Consider the following 16,708-nt stretch of genomic DNA (forward strand, 5'->3'; position numbering starts at 1 on the left):
TCAAGCCGGTCGCACCAGTTTGCTGTCTCTTCACTATTTCAGATACATTCCAAAATGAAAGGTGCCTTCTAGCCATTTATCAATTGGGAGGAGTGCAGAAACCTGTAGCTTTCAAAATACAAAAGGTACTAGGATGGCAGTAGCAAGGGAGCATTTAAACACACCAATGTGTTCCACCTGAAGATGTCAGTCTTTTTTTTTTGTCCTTTCAAAAATAGTAATTTTAAAAATCCAGGGTCTGGGGTCACACAGAAGGCCTTCGAAGTCTGTGTTTGGCGCACTGACCACACCAATACCATCCCAGGTGAATGGAAAGAGACAGGTCTACTTCTCTGGCTCCTGTCAAACTTCTCCCAGCTAACATACACAGAAGCCTCTTCGAACATAGACAACTAGACTTTAAGTCAAAGGTGGAGAATCTCCAGCCCAGGGATAGTCAAAATCTGGCCTGAAGAGGGTCTGGAGGCAGTTTAAGACCCTCCTAACTGGGAAGGATGGTGTGGGAGAAATCCGAGGCCTGAATCCCATCAGTAGTTTGAATCAGTCGCTCGACTAAATCAGTGGGATTTACCAGTGTCTTGACTCCTCATTCAACAATTGATTCAGTGGGCCCTCTACTTTGGGCTAACCAAGAGGATGTAGGCCCCAAGGGGCTCTCCCATCCGAGGCAATAATATGGGGATTTCTTTAACATGCCACTTGCCGTCCAATTGGACAGCACAGCAAGGGGCATTAGAGAAAGACCGGGGACTTGGTTATCAACTGATATTTCAGCCAGTGATTGCATATAGCAGAAGAACATAAATATAGAGTGATAGCTACAGGACATTTCTTCCAGAAATTGGCTTCTCTGCTGCTTCTGGGTCAGTGGCACTGAAGAAAACACACTCATGACGATAAATATTCTCTGACAGCAAACTCAAAATACACTGAGATAAGGGAGTAAACATGACTGAACACAGAAGGATTTACTTCTGAGTAAACTAGAGATGGGAAGACTATGCCTCAAATATCTCACCAATTTGAGAGGCTGTCTTGACAAAGTAAGGCAGCCTGCTGAAAAACCGCCAGCTTCGGTTAAGAGTTGGAATCATAGAGTTGGAAGGGACCCCAAGGGAGATCTAGCCTACTCTCTGCCAGTGCTGGAATCTACACATAAAGCAGTCTTGAGAGGTGGGTATCAAACCTCTAGTGTGAGAGGCAGAAATGGGGTGGATTACACTATCTGCTTAAGGTAGGATCTCAGCTAAGGAGTGCTTCCCTTGCCCAGCTTTTCTGTAATTTGTGCAAAAAGCCTCTCTGTGCTAAACTACTGCTTTTGTGAAGCAACATACACACATACACAGAGGACAGGCTGGCCAACCAAAAAGACAGGAACAGATCCAGTTTTTCAAACTCCATGCATTAAGTATGGACACAACTGGATGCCTTCATCTTGCCCTTGGGTAGGGCTAGTATGTAGAGATCTTGTCGCACCTACAAGTAGACTAGTCTACGAAAGCTCATGCTGCCAACTTCTTTCTTTCAGTTAGTCTCAAAGGTGTGACAAGATCTCTATATACTGATTCTACAGACTAACATGGCTACATCTTTGAAGTCTACCACTTTGGGTAGGGCTGTTTGGCTCCCTAAACAATGCCACCACAGCCTGAGTGACAGAAAGAGAAAGGAGGAGATATATATTCTTAACCAGGATAGATTCTCTCTCACCTGTATATGTCACGTCTTGTTCAAACTACACTCTCAAGAGTGTCGCAATCAAAAAATTTAAGAACATACCAAAGGCAATCCTGAAATGCCTTCACAATCTAGCTCCAGCTAGTTAAGGCAGGATTGGAAACCCGCTTCTGGTAAAAAATATTAATTTGTTTTTAAAAAAAGACTGTTCATTAGTCCAAATCATGCCTCCAAAAACACAATACTGACTGGGGAGTGAGAGGTTCCCAAGGTGCTTGGGCTTGATTTGGTGAGAGAATCCCAGACTCACAAGAAGCCTTCTAGCAGCTGGGGTGATCCTGCTTTCAACATTGGCAGCAACTGCACAACCCCCTTGGCAAGGGCCCTTCTTAAAGTTTGGAAGTCAGCGCTGGTCTTCCCTGCACCGGTGGTAACAATGACATCCGACCGTCAAGTCTATTGGAGGCTTTTCAGGAACAGGGTTGAAATGCCTTCCCCGTCTGGGGACAAACACCAGCAAGAATCTGAGCCTGACAGGCCTCTGCGTCAGTAAGTGGAAAGCCGGATCACCCTGAACTCCGTCAGCAGCGCAACAGTCAGGAACACCAGGTAGTAGACGATGAGACAGCAGCCATACCCTCGCCCCAGATGGAAGCACTGAGCAGGGACTGAGAGGAAAGAGAACACCAGGCTGAGGCCCAGCGCTCCAGCCAGGATCCACACCAGGAGACCTTCTGATTCGAGCTGTAAGGAGAAAAGAGAGAAAGTGTGTGCGCACGAACATCTCTGCTGGTCAGGATTAGCTCCGTTGCTGAGATGTGCTTTCAAGTCAACTCCAACATATGGCAACATTTTCTTGGCAAGATTTATTATTCAGAGAAGGTTTGCCATAGCCTTCCAAATCAGAATACAGATTTCCCAGAAATGCTACAGAGGCAATACAACATTTGTGCCTGCCACTTCTGCCCCGTCTCCTCCTCAGTCTCTTTTTCAGACTATCCTCAGAAGACCACTGTGGGAGTGGAAGAAGGAAAGGAAAGAGACAAGGTCCATACCCTGACAACCAATTTGCTGCTTGACATCTGCAGAAGGCATCCGAGTCCCACTCCGACAAGCATATCTGCAGCCGGGTTCAGGATGGAGAGACAGTTTGGACAGGAATACCCATTCTGGAGAACCGGTAGTGTTGGTTTCCTCCGTGTCCAGTGTATGAGGCTTCCTACAGGCATCGGATGGTACACCCTTGGAATACCATCAGGGTAGCTAGTTAACTGTTACCCTCTGGATTACAACTCCCATAATCGCTACTGGTTAAGGCTGATGGGAGCTGTGGGCCAAAAACATCAGGAGAACCACAGTTGCTTATTCCTGGATAGCCCCTTGGTGTAATCCAGCTTGGTTCCTTTTATGACTGGGCAACAAAGGGCCTCTATAACAAGCAAAGCCACTGGCCAATGTGAGAAGACCAGTACAAGGCTGTAAGCCACTCTGTCCATGATGCCTCTGGAGCCAAGTCCACTATTTCCATCCCTGGAAGTACCAACCCCAAGGGAAAAGAGGGGGGAAACCAGCCCAGCTACTAATAAACCAAGGATACTGAATATGATGCCTCCGAAACAGGCGGAGAAGGCCATGCGGGGGTATCCCTGCCGAGCCACAGTGAGGTCAGAAAACATGTCTGCAAAAACAAAGGGAGGAAAGGGGAAAAGAATCAATGGAGACAAGTTATCTCTCACATATTGGAAACCCTGTAAAATCAATTCATTTTTGCCCATTGTACTGAAAAAACAAAAAGGATTATGGAGGTGTTAAAATCAATGGAAGAGTGTCAGAAGATAAATATAACTACTATTCATCTGGCTGGCTACTCACCCCCAATGCTGTTCCCCCATGCCAGCAGTGTCAGTCCCAGGACGGTGTTGCTCAGATGGAAGATGACGCCCAAAGTTCGCAGGATGTTCACCACCTCGGTGGCTGCAGTGCTGATCCACATCGCACTGACCAAGAACCCCAGGAAGGCAAAAAGCTATGGCAGTGGTGAAAAAGGGGGAGAGCAGGTACAGAAACATCATTTGAGGGTCAACATTTCTCCCTTCTTTTGTAATTTTCACCATCAAAAGCAACTGGCCAAAACTCCACATTCAGATGCACAAAAAAGTATTCCGAAAGGCCGCTACATACCAATTCAAGGGTTCACATGAGAAATTTCTAAGCAGCAGTCCCAGACCCTCCAATGCTCACCCAGTGGTATCGCGGTGGCGCTTCATTTTTTGTAGTGCAAAAGATTATCACAGCCACAGCCGCCGCCACCAGAATCACCACACCCCACACTGGAAAGAAGCCCTGAATCTTGTAAAGTCCGTCTGCAGGAGACACAGAAAAATAGAAACTAAAGCGCTGCTTCAGCCCTCCACTGTCCCAAGTCATTTTTGTTCATTGGGACCATATCTGATACTCTGAAAGCTACTGTTAGTCAGTGCACACCAGGGTGGGGAACCTGGGGGCCTTGAGATGTTTTTCGACTCTAATTCCCATCAGCCTTATGTTCTGCCATATAGGGGATAAACCACCCATGGCTTAATGGTAGAGCACTTGCTGGGGCTTCTGGGAATGGAAGTCCAAAACACCTGAAGAGCCAGAGGTCCTCACTTCTCCCCACACTTCTCACAGGGGAAATCCCATGGCTTTCCCACATCAAACACACATGGGAAGCAGCACATGCTCAGGGAAGAAAGCCCTGCACTTACACATGCCAGACTTCAATGTGAGAACACAGATGAGAGGGCCAGTGATCAGGTGTAGGCAGTTCAAGGGCCGTTTCCAGTTTTGATCTTCCCTGTCAGGGTCCACGATGGGCACCGTAAGGAGCATCACCAACTCAATTGGCAGCTGAGGAGGAAAAAAGAGGGACATACGGCTGCCCAACTCATTTGTATATGAACACAATCAACTCAAAAGACTCTTCTTGTAGTGAAGGCCACCAATGTGAATCACTGAAACAGGGTTTGGATAAATTAAGAGAAGATAAGGTTATCATGATTAGTATCAGAAAGCAGGTTTCCTAGAAGTACTGTCAGACCAGAGTGCTGGACTAGATAGACCAAGCAGGACTCTTCTTAAGATTATGGTGTCTAATGCCTGTTAATTTGTCAGCCCCTTCCAACAACCAGTGATGAGAGGAAGGTGCAACTAATGCTAGACAGATAGACCAAAACACCAATGGAAACATACATTGGTAAATTTCTCTGCTGTTTCATGTGTGTCACCAAAAGAACCCATCCCTCACCACAAGCGAAGCAAAGGGGTCACAGCACTGTCTGTGGGTTTCTTAACAACTCTGAATGCAAGTGTGTGAAACTGGCTCTCCGACAGCTCTTCACCACTACCAGCTATGTAGCAATTGTGTCTTCAGACAGCTGCTTTTCACACACATTCACCCCTACACAAACATGGAAGTGAGGAGAACCACAGGATGTCGCAGGGAATTACCTTGTGAGAACATGATTGTTGTAAGAGGAGACTATAGGCAATAACCACACACTCTGGGCATATTACACAGTAGTCCAAGTTTACACCCCCCAAATTCAGAATCTTCCCTCTTCCCTCTATGTGAACCACTTGCAAAAGGTTTTCCCAGAAAAGGTTGTTATCTCAAGCACCGCAGAGTTCAAGTCATGTTGCCATTTGATTAACACCGAGTATAATCAACACTGCCTTTTGTTAAGAGCCTAATAGTGATATGTGGTATGAAAGAAATGTGCCCTGAATCCAGGCTGCCCAAAGGACCTGGACTAGAGCCAGAGTAGGTTTTAATATTCTCAGGTGAGGCCCTTGTTTGGTAGAGATGGGAAAGAGGGCCATCTTGGTGGCTGTTCACAAGTTTGTAGAACTGTCTTCTAAAAGAGGCTGGCCCCATTACTGTTGCCCTTCTGCCAGTAAATAAATATGGGTACTTTCAAATGGACCCTCAGTTAAGCTTCCCCTAACCTTCAGACAGAATTGCATCCTAGGCCCAAGCAACCAAGGATGTTACCTTGCAGGCCTTCATCAGCCTCCAGTAACAGGGCTTCCTCCTCCATTTCCTATAGTCCAGGGGATTCAAAGACTGTGTCAGGATCTGGAACGTACTCTCCTCTGAGGGCAGCAGGGGCTGGTATTCTTCGCCTGGACACAGGGGAGGCAAAGTCAACCACATACAGGCTACTGGACCAACCTGGATCCTACACTGCTCCCATGTTGGCTACACAGTGAAGACTTACATTTCACCTCCTGCCAAACAATCCACATGCAGTCCCTTAGTATCAGGAACTGTACAGTGGTGGTAACAGCGTTGGTGCTAAGTGGTTGCACAGGGATTGCTTGACAGGCAGCGGAGAAGATATTGCCTTTGCACTCTGGCACTCTTGATGCAACAAAAATGGCTGGCTAATCACACAGAGACAACAAATATGGCACCACCATGGGTGAGACTATGTGTGAATGCTGAATTAAACATGCTGAGTGCATAATAATAATAATAATAATAATAATAATAATAATAATATTTTTATCCCGCCCTTCTGTGCAACACAACCGGGGCGGCTTACAAGATCAAAACATACATTCCCATATCCCACAATCCCACCCTGACAGGATGTTGCAAACCCAGTAATAAGATGGCCTCAATGGAAGCCAATTCTTTAGCACTGGTGCCACCACAAAGCCCTGGGCCACAGACGACTTCAGCTTTCACAAAGACCATACCACAGAGCAAAAAAACAACATCCATCTCCAGTTCAAAAGATCCCCAAGAATGGGAAGGTTTATGTAGGAAGAGATACTCCTAGGGATGGCTCCACAACCATTCCAGCCAGATGCTTCTAAAGGCTGGATTTCTCACCATAGTCACCTCCAGTGGTGCTTGAGGCATCCCCATCTTCAGAATCTGTTGGAAGCTCTGTGAAAGACAATGGAGTGAGAGTAAAGAAGGCAGAGGTGGGGTTGGTCAAATAAAGTACTCAAGAGCCTGCCTTCTACAAATTAAGCTACCTGTTCAACTAACTGAAGTTCTAACTAACTTCTGATTTAGGGGTGGATGGATCTGTCAGTTTTGGTTTCTCATTAGTCCATTCTTCAACTTAGTTCATACTTAAATACTTAATACGTAAATGATGGTCATGGATTGAACCTGAGGCCTTCTGCATACAAACAGCAAATACCCATGGCTTCTTTCTCTCACCTGGTTCTGTGGGGCTAGGAGGGGCCAGCCTTTCCCTGCGTTGCCTCTTGTGAAGCCACGTTGAGACCACCACTGTCAAGACATAGAATATGTAGAGCCCGAGGTAACCTGCAAGATGGGAGAGGTTGCTTTATGACAGTCCAGGCCAAGACCACCAGTCTCCAAATACAATCTTTCCCTTGTGCTTTATTCAGTGGTTCTCAGCCTCTGTTTTTAACTTCAGCTCCCAGAAGCCTCAGCCATTATGGCTAATGTTCAGAGGTTCAAGGAGCTGAGGCCCAAAGTATCTGGAAGACCACAGGTTGAGAACCACTACATCCGTTCATATACAAGTTCCCCTCAGCAGAGCCCTATTAGTGTGTCATGCTAGCAGGCAAAGTAATGATTTTATGTTGTTGAAAACAGTAATATTTCAAAGTTCTAAGAAACACATAAGGAAGGAGACTGCTTTAGGTTTAGCTCTGCCCAGCTTTATCATGGTTCTCATCTAGGAACGCCTTCTGTCTCTTTACTCACTCAAGGCTTCTCCCAAGCTGACCTCCTCGAAATAGAGTGCCACAAAGGTCAAGAACACAGCCACCATGTAGAAGATGGCATCCCTGAGGAATGGCCTGGAAGCTGCTGTGAAGGGCCGTACCAAGGCTATACCACCTGCCACTATGGTGGTGACAAAGATACCAGCACCTGGAGAAAAAGACAGGTTCAGTTAAGTGAATAACTATCACTCTCACCCACATGGCCACTGAGCTTAGATGTGACATTGGACGGTGCCGATTTTCCTGATCCCAAACACACTCGGCCGAATTATCCAGATAAGAACGGGGAGAGGGAGGCTTCAGAAGTCTGCTACTGTGATGTGTCTAGTTGATTCTAACTTATGGCAACTCTCTCCCAGGGCTTTCTTGGCAACATTTCTTCAGAAAGAGTTTGCCATGGCCTTCCTCTAAGGCTGAGAGAGTGGGGCTTGCCCACGGCAACCCAGTGTGTTTCCAAGGTTGAGTGAGTATTCAAACCCTGGTCTCCTAAAGTCTTAGTCCCACACTCAAACCACTAACACCATACTAGCTCTCTTATCCAGTACATTACAAACTAGGAATGGTTTGCTCTTGAAATTTCAATGTCTCATTTTTCCAATTTTCAGTTTGTTTCATCTCATTTCTGTATTAGTTTCATTTTTAAAAAACTGCATGAAAATTCAGTGCATTTTCACACGAATTTCTCCAAAGATATGCTTTGGGGAGTTCCCACCCCTGCATTTTTCTACTGGAGAAGTGCATTGCAACATCTTGAAAAAATGTCAAAGGATCATGGCCCTTCCTGTAGGAAGTGTACATTAGGTAGGACTGAATTCAAATGAGAGCAAGATGAGTTTCTCCCACACCCATAGCATGGAGGAGCCTATCTGAATAGATTGCAACCCAGTTTCCAAGAAGGAAATGACATGACCGGTGGCTACCAGCAAGCAGGAGGGAAGATGAGAATTCACCATACAGTTTCCTGAATTTGGGTGGCCATACCAAAGAGAGCTCCAATGGCTAGACCGGCTGTCCGTGGGTCAGAGAATGCCACCACAGCACTGAAGACATCCGGTGCACCGTTCCCAAATGCCAGAAAGGTGACACCATGGAGAAGAGAGTTAAAGAAAAAAACAGGGCATGTTATCCAATGGTGAGTGGGCCCAATCCCATTGCTCTGGTGCACACACACCAGCCCAGGTCAGGGTTACTTGCAAGCAGGTTTATTCAAACTACTGAACTACTCAGGAGCCCTGGATGTTGTATAGGATGAGAAGAATCCATTTTGCGGTTCTTGTTGTCCATCTGCTTTTCAGTGTCTCTTCATGAGGGACTCCTGGAATGACCAACATGCACACCAAGCTGAGGCACAGCTCAAGTCTCACTCATGCCTCTCTTTCCTCATTTGCAAAATGCTCTCTCTTGCCATGCATCTACAGTTTTAGAGGGGTACCATAACTTCAAAAGGTCTCTCCTGGGTCTAAAATGGACAGAGTGAAATGTGATGAAAATGCCTTCTAAATGCATTTGGAGGGAAGAAAAAAATGCACCTGGAGGGACACACAAAAACACTTGTTCTTTGCCCTGTCCTGTACTAACTCAAAAAGTTCCCTCTGTTCATTTCAGGCTCCTCTGCATGCAAAAAAAAAATCAGAAAAGGATACTGCCACATTGTGGGCCAACTTCAGTTTGGTGGAGATGGCAGATAAATTGGGACAGAAGCTAAAGCAGAATGAAGAAAAAAGAAGAAAGCATAGATTAAACACTTTTGATTCCTTGCCTCCTTTTTCCTGAGATTACTTCTCCCTAAAGATGGCTCCAGGACATGGAGCAGGGATCGGGAACGTCCACCTATATTTTCTACCCCAAAATTTCTTCTAATATTATCTGTGATCAGTGATGAGAGATCTTCTAGGAAATTGCTGCATGGCACTGGTTCCTGGCTTGCTTCCCAAGAAGCTACTGCATCAAACTAAGATGTACTTTGCATGCCTGAAAGCTGTTTTTCTGGTTCCCACCCACTTTTGTGCCTCACTCTTAGATCCAACTACTGCTAGAATGAAGTCCCAAAGGCTCTTCAAAATCAGAATTTAGCTCCTGGCAAAATACTCCCTCCCTTTCCATGACTTACAACATAGGGAAGACACAAAAGGGAATACCCATACCATTAAAACCATTCCCAAGCTAGTACATCATTTCTCCTTGTACAAATAGAAAACAACTAGTCACTTCTGTTACGAGTTACAGGCTAGTGGCTCCCAGGTCTGAGTGAATCCACTCGAGGCTTTAGACCCCACAGGAGCAGGATCCAAAATCTCGACTCCATTCTCAGTGACCCTGGCATCACAAGACTCCGGCACATTTTCTCCACTGACACACACCGCCCAAAGAGATATTTATTGATTTTTATTTCATTTTTTTAAACAAAGTGTACCAGATACACACCCGTTACAGTTCTCTTAGAGAACAAGTTTCCCAATAAAATATCCCATTAAAATATTCCGTGTGTTTAAAAACAAGCTATTGCACCAGACTTTCTCCCTGTGATGCCAATATTTCCAATCACAGGAATTTTGCTCTGTGATTTATAAAAAGGGATGCAGCCAGAAATTACATTACTCTTCTCTGTCCCAGTGTGCAAAAGAGTACATCTCCAATCGTACTCTCTACTATTTCAGAAGCTTTTTATCCCATCCTGTTTCAAATGTATACTAAACTTCAGAGGGGCTGAGTGGGGCAAAATGAGGGCATTGTCACCCAAGTAAGAATCCTGCTTTCCCCCCCCCCCCCCAAATTTTTCCTTGGCATCCAAAGGAAAAAGGCAGGCAAAGTAACAGAATGTGAACACAGCAGTGTCCCAGGTGGGAATCATGTTCAGTTTCTCCCTCTCTGCACAGCTCACCTCTAGAGCTACTCCCCTGGTCCATTACCCCATGTGCTGGCATATTCACAGGATACCTAGGAGACTGAACCAGCTATTTTATTCCTCAGTGCAAAATGAACCATACATAGTTGTGTGTCTGGGAGAGGTTGCACAGCACTTCCTACAAGTCCTGCTTAAATACCAGAGAGAGAAAAAATAGGGGGAAGAGACACCCTTAAAACATGGGGTATGAACTGGAATCTAGGCTCCAGAGCTCATACTTACAATTTCTCAGCTGTGACTCCAAGGATAACAAACAGGTAAAGAAGCCACAGAGCCTGCAAGAAACCAAAGAAAAAGTCAAGAGTGTCAAGAAAAGCAGAAAGGAATTCCCTCAGCATCCAAATCCAGTTTCCAACCAGTGTCACCATTCAGTGGCTACAACAAAACTTTCAACAGCAATTACAACGTGGCTTCAAAAATCTGCCTTTCTTCTTTCTCCCAGAAAAGGAACTTCTTCTTTGGAAAAATGAGAGCCAGAGCCAATTCCCTGAACATGAGCCGCCACGGCTTGCCATGGCTCTACCCCATGTGTTGCAATTGCTCCCCCCAAAGATGTGGTGTTTGGTATACCACAATGCTAATGGCTTTTTTTTTAACTGACTCAAAATCTGCTCTGACCTCCATGCTTTTAGTACAGGGAGGGCAACCTGAAGTGGCCATGCTGGTCGACTCTGGGATCTTTAGTCCAAAACCAACATTTTCAAGCTCTGCCTAGCCTCCACTTTGCCATCCTCCTCTCCAGTCCTGGCTGATCCAGGATCCCTTCCCTGTGGTTCACCAAATCTGCATCAGGATCTTCTATTCTCTGGCAGATGTTGAGGCACCAATTCCTCCTGGAAAGGCCAAGTGCTGTTGATGGTCCCTCCCAGTTAGTCACCTCATAGAAGTGGTTCTTTCATGACAGCCCTATAGAGATCTCACATCAGTCGCTGGGCCCTACAAGCCAAGCAAAAAGGAATGGGGAGGCCCCTACACCACCCATAGCTGGCACCCCATTGCATTGGTCCTTACATAGAGGCCTACGGCCAGAAGTTGAAGAGAAGCAGGGAAAACACAGAAGACTCCGTTGAGGTAGTTGAGAAACCCGCCTTCCATCTGGCAGTCCGGGTTGGTCTGGATGAAGGAGCAACGTTGAGAGATGTTCTGCTTCTTCACATCTCTGCACTAGAAGAGTCAAAAAAAAAAAAAAGGAAAAAGAAAAGATACAGGAAGGGAGAAAGGAATTCAGAAAACAGAGAGAGAAAAGAAAAGATAGGAAAGGGAGAGAAAGAGAGAAGAAAAGAGAGGGAGGGAGAAGAGTGAAAGGAAAGAGGAAAAAAACAAGGGAAAGATAAAAAGGAGGAGCAAGAGAAGAAAGGAAGGAACCAGGGCGGGGTGGAAAGAAAAGGGATTAGATGTCCAAAAATGCCACCAAGACGATCCCAAAAAATCTTCAAGTCTGCCCTTGGGTCTCTAGCACTACAGGGTTGGTTTTAGAGTCCTTGTTCGCATCATCGCCAAACATCAACCGCTGTCCAGTGGTAGAGTAAGGGTTGCTACTTTTTGCATTAGCTTGACAGTTTGAGGCTGAGACAAAATGTCAAGTCAAAAGAACTCTTGGGAAAGCTACAACTATGCCCAGTTCCAGCACATCACAGCCCTCCTATGCATTGAAAAGGAAAGCAACTGATCCAGTGTCACAGGCTAACCTAACCAGCTTCCCCCATAGAAACAACACATCCAAGAAGGAGAAAAAGAACATTTCCTACTTACATCTACATGTGGGCCCAAGTCCAGAATCCTGCTGGATTGCCCTTTACTGTCCAAGTGCAGAGGTGAGTTGTCGGTATCCCATGGCCCAACAAGTGATTCTATAGCAGAGGCATCCCCAAGAAGCGTCCAGGCCACAGCCAAGATCCAGAGAGTTCGCATTGTGCCAGGTCTGCCTCAAAATCCAGGACGGCCAACTGCTCGACTCTAAATAAAAGCTCTGCCCATCATGGCATCATCCGTCTTGGAAGCAAGGATGTGGCGGGGCAGAAAGAGAAGTCCTGGGCTCTAACCACCAGGATATTTCACAAACTGCAACCGTTGGTCAAAATAGAGAAGTGAGGCAGGCTTGGCAGAAAGGTGGGACAATTCTTTGCGACGGCGTCCCTTTGTTGAAAGCTGGAGCTGCAGAAGGGAAAAAAGTTACTTTCGGCTGTATGCTTCCCATAAAAACAGATGAGTTCAGCTAAAATAACCAAGACAGAAAATGTCCATTCTCCCATATTCTCCCTGCCTGTGTCTTGAAAACTTCTGGGGAATCCCTTCTGTCCGACCCAGGTATATTTGATGGGGATACGGGAGACAGAGACTTTTTTAATAGGCATCTTGGCTTATAGAATTCAGGCTTCATTTGCTCTAGGACACACTGACTGGCCTTTGGGTAGGCTATGGTAACCCTAACTCTCCTTCAGTGCCACATTTCACATACTGTATATACTCATGTATAAGTCTAGAAATGTAGGTCAAAAAATTGACCCCAAAAAATCTAAGTTGACTTATCCATGGAGTTAATGTAAGTACTGTACTTTAACTCTTATTTCAAAGAAGGAACCATCCCCTGGTGAAAAGCAAGAGTATACTCTGTCCTGGAAGCCCTGAACCCCTCTAGTCTCTCATCCATCCCGCCTTAAGAGAGAACACAAAGAGTTATGTCTGCTGGGATTTTATAAGGTCTTTGACATTGTTTTGCTTGGCTTCATCCTTTAGATCCGTTGCTATATGCTCCTAAAATCCTAAAAATGTCTATTCCCGGCCACCAAAACAACAACAACAACAACCCAGAAAAGGAACATTTCCTTTCCTGGGTTCAAAAGACCAAGGCATTTTTCATCTCCAGGAAAGGGCAGGGAGTAAGCGCCCACACAGAACAAGTGTTTTCAGTTTGAAACTCACGCTTAACCTGAGACAACAAAACCAGGCTTGCGGTGACATTTTGTGCAGATGCAACCACATCTGTCAGAATAAAAATAGCAAGGCTGAGGCTGGAGGGAGAGTGCTTTCCCTGTGGTTCAGATAAGCAGGGAGCCTGAAATGATGCCACCCTTGCCCACGCACCAAGAAAAGCCAACCAACTTGAAAGCAAAACAGAGTCCTGTTACAGACTGCCAAAATAAAGCTTCTTTGGGTCTCTTTGGAGGTATGCTATTTAAATGATGCATGGGTCCTAAGAGTCTGGAGGTCGCGCCAAAGTCACACTCCATTCCTAAGCACTGGAGTGCAGCTTTGGTGCAGCTTCCGGATTCTTAGGATTCTTAGGGTGCATGCATCATTTAAACAGCATACCTCCAAAGAGACCCGAAGCAGCTTTATTTTGGCAGTCTGTAACAGGCCATAGTTTTCAAAGATGAGTACTCCATAGCCAGCCATAGGAAACTGGACTGACAGCCAGGGACAACCTGACTAGGAATAGGTCCAAAATACATGACAGAAACTATCCAGTCTGAGACCCCTTGAACTGCCCTGGCGCAATGCTAGGGCATCCTGGGAACTGTAGTGCTCAGAGAACTCTGGGGCCACCATAAACTACAATTCCCAGGATTCCCTAGCACTAAGCCAGGGCAGTTCAAGCACTCTACTCAGACTGGATTCTTTCTGCAGGGGTTTTGGGGTCTATGGAAATGCTTTTAAGGGGTTCTGGAAGCCCCTTGGGCATGCAACTAAAGCAGAGAACTAGCTATGCAAACTTCTCCTGGTGGGTGGGTAGCAGTTAAAGCGGGGTCAACCCGCGGGCTTCCTGCAGTGCGGACGCCGCCTGGGCTCGCCCTTCCTCCTCTACTTTGGCCTCACACAACAACCCTGTGAGGGAGGCCCGAGGGAAACCAGGGTGAAAGAGAGAGAGCGGCCAAGCAGAGGCTTGTATGCCAACTCTCTGCCCACTCTGCCCCGGGAGGAGGAGGAGGAGGCCAACGCCACGCAAGCAGTTGCCGCTAAGAGGAGCTCGGAGCGTATTACGCAAAGGCCAGGCTTTTGGGCGCCAAAAGGGCCCCGCCGCCTCAGGGCCGCCTCCCTTCTCTCCAACCTCGACTTACTTACCGTCCCCAGGAACCAACACCAACCCAGCGAGGCTGGCTCGCTCTCGGCCCGGGCGGCTGCCTCTAGCCGGCCCCACGAGCCCCAGCTCCGCCTCCCTGCCTCACCCTCCTCCTCGGCGCCTTTTTAAAGGGACAACGGCGGCGGGCCTTTCCCCCTCCAGAAGAAGGCCCGGCGCCATGTTTGGCCAGCGGGGCCCAAGAGGCCTCAGGCGCTGCTTGAGGGAGGCCACAGCCCCCTAGGGAAACATTGGGCGGGAGTGGCCCCATAGAATCACATTGGGGAATGCTGGCCCCATAGGGATACCTTGGGGAAGACTTGTCCATAGGGATATATTGCGGAATGCTGGCCCCATAGCCATAGGGATACATTAGGAATGCTTGCCCCATAGGGATACATTGCGGAATGCTTGCCCCATAGGGAATCATTGGGGAATGCTTGCCCCATAGGGAGGTGTAGGAGAACACTTGTCCATAGAGAAACATTGCAGAATACTTGCCCACAGGGAAACATAGGGCAAGTTTTACCTTCAACTTATCCACAGGTCATATCAAAAGCCATCATTTTGACCCCAAACTGCACTCAGCTTATACATGAGGTGGGCTGGGCTTATGGTCAAGTATATACAGTCATTGCCAAAGCCAAAGTTCATTTCATTGTGTTGGAAGCCACCCCCAAACCAGATCAATGATAACCAACAAGGTGATGCAAATGCAAGGAAGCAACATTCCCACGATCAGCCGCTTCTTTTTTGGCTGCTTTCTGCCTGCAAGGCTGCCCCACAGAACTGCAAATCCTCTTTGAACCACCTTCGACATAATACTGTTGGTCTGGCAACCACTATCAAAGACAAAGGACAGGTTTGAAGTGGAGCTGTGGTTATCCTGCCATTGAGGAAGCAGTTAACCAAGAGCGTCTCTTGTGTCTTATGTTTTATCCACAGCTGGGAAACAAAGGAATAGGACATCTTCCTTTACAAACCTTTACAATCAGATAACAACCAAAATGGGAAGAAGTGCTATCTGGGCAGATATTTGTGCAATGGTTGCAAAGCAAGCGACGAGGGAGCAACCAAGCGGCGGCCAGGGGAGACTTGTTCAAAGCTAAAAGGAACACATCCCTCTTTATTGTGTACCAAAGTGCACCACTTTGATCAATAGTAAACCATTCAAGCACCTGTTTGGGTCTGGCCAAGACTATAGAAACAAGCCAAGGATGCCATGGACAGCCAAAAAGACAAACATAGGAGCAGGTCAAGCCAGACATCTCCCTGGAAGCCAAGATGACAAAACTCAGGTTGTTGTACTTCGGAACATCATGAGAAGGCATGAATCATTGGAAAAAATGATAATGTCAGGAAAGGTGGAGGGAAGTCGAAAGAGAGGAAGGCCACACGCAAGATGGGATCGACTCTATTCAAAGAGATTATGGATATCGGTTTGCAGGAGCTGGGCAGAGCAGTAAAGGACAGAGGGTCTTGGACATGTCTTATCGGCTGGGTCGCCATGGGTCGCTGTCGCCCGAAGGCAGTTAAGAACAAGAACAAATAGAAACATGACAAGCGTGTGGCAACTTTGACTCAGGCTTTCACACACCAAGAACTCAAGTCGCTGTTTTGACAAGGGACGTCCTTTGACAAAGAGTTTTGACAGGGGGGCCCTGTGACGAACGCAAGCGAGTGGCCTCTCCAGGTGTGCCTTCTGACCCATGGCCTGAAGCAACGCACGGAGCGTGGCAACTTTCAGAGGACAGCTGTCCCCGCAGACCTTGTTGGTGGGGTCTCTCCTGAAGTCCCCTTGTGGACATGGGGCTCTTTTTGAGTTTGCAGCTGCTTCAGCAAAATGCCCCCAACTGTTCAGAATGGCGACAGGCCTCTGCAGAGTGAACCCAATGCCCCGGTGGTTGGGTTCAGTCACTCTCCGCTCCAAGCATGTGATCTTGGAGAGGAGCAATTGAACAAGGTGCCGTTGTGATCTTTTAAGCTCTTAAGGCTCTTACATCACCAGGCAGGTAACAGGGCCTGGCTCGCTCCTTGAAAGGCTTTTTATCCAGTTGGCAAGGGCCAGAGAGATGAGAGAAACACCACTGAAGAACCCTTTAAGAGCAACATGCAACTGGAGGACCCACTTCCATCTCGGGGCCGGTTAAAGAGTTTGTGTTCAAGGGAGAATAATCTTAACTCCCTGCTTTCTGGTGCAGCTCCTTGTCTCTGAACCACATACTCCAAAGAAAAGAGGCAGCTACCCTTCTCCTGGCTTTGACGTCAGAAAGGGAGAGTTCTGTTTTTGTAGCAGAATTGGTCTCGCCAGGCCT

The 16,708-nt window shown here is 46.9% G+C and overlaps 1 protein-coding gene across 4 annotated transcripts; it reads right to left on the reverse strand.

Annotated features, from left to right (window-relative positions):
• Positions 1 to 1,805: 1,805 nt before the first annotated feature.
• Positions 1,806 to 14,595, reverse strand: SLC8B1 (solute carrier family 8 member B1). Of its 4 annotated transcripts, none has more exons than XM_042441499.1 (16): positions 14,399 to 14,595; positions 12,089 to 12,484; positions 11,348 to 11,500; positions 10,559 to 10,611; positions 9,075 to 9,132; positions 8,413 to 8,518; positions 7,412 to 7,579; positions 6,896 to 7,003; positions 6,557 to 6,613; positions 5,711 to 5,841; positions 4,425 to 4,566; positions 3,919 to 4,040; positions 3,550 to 3,703; positions 3,275 to 3,355; positions 2,733 to 2,797; positions 1,806 to 2,421 (listed from the first exon to the last, which is right to left on the reverse strand). In XM_042441499.1, the coding sequence occupies exons 2-16, from the start codon at positions 12,245 to 12,247 to the stop codon at positions 2,224 to 2,226; spliced, it is 1,755 nt and encodes a 584-aa protein (XP_042297433.1). In that variant the 5' UTR covers positions 12,248 to 12,484; positions 14,399 to 14,595; the 3' UTR covers positions 1,806 to 2,223. The 4 variants fall into 4 exon arrangements, with proteins under 4 accessions (XP_042297433.1, XP_042297434.1, XP_042297431.1 ...); XM_042441500.1 differs by having other exon boundaries at positions 6,566 to 6,613; positions 12,089 to 12,490; XM_042441497.1 differs by having other exon boundaries at positions 12,089 to 12,490.
• Between the last annotated feature and the right edge of the window lie 2,113 nt (positions 14,596 to 16,708).

Source organism: Sceloporus undulatus, chromosome 10 (assembly GCF_019175285.1).
Source record: "Sceloporus undulatus isolate JIND9_A2432 ecotype Alabama chromosome 10, SceUnd_v1.1, whole genome shotgun sequence".
Taxonomy (NCBI): domain Eukaryota; kingdom Metazoa; phylum Chordata; class Lepidosauria; order Squamata; family Phrynosomatidae; genus Sceloporus; species Sceloporus undulatus.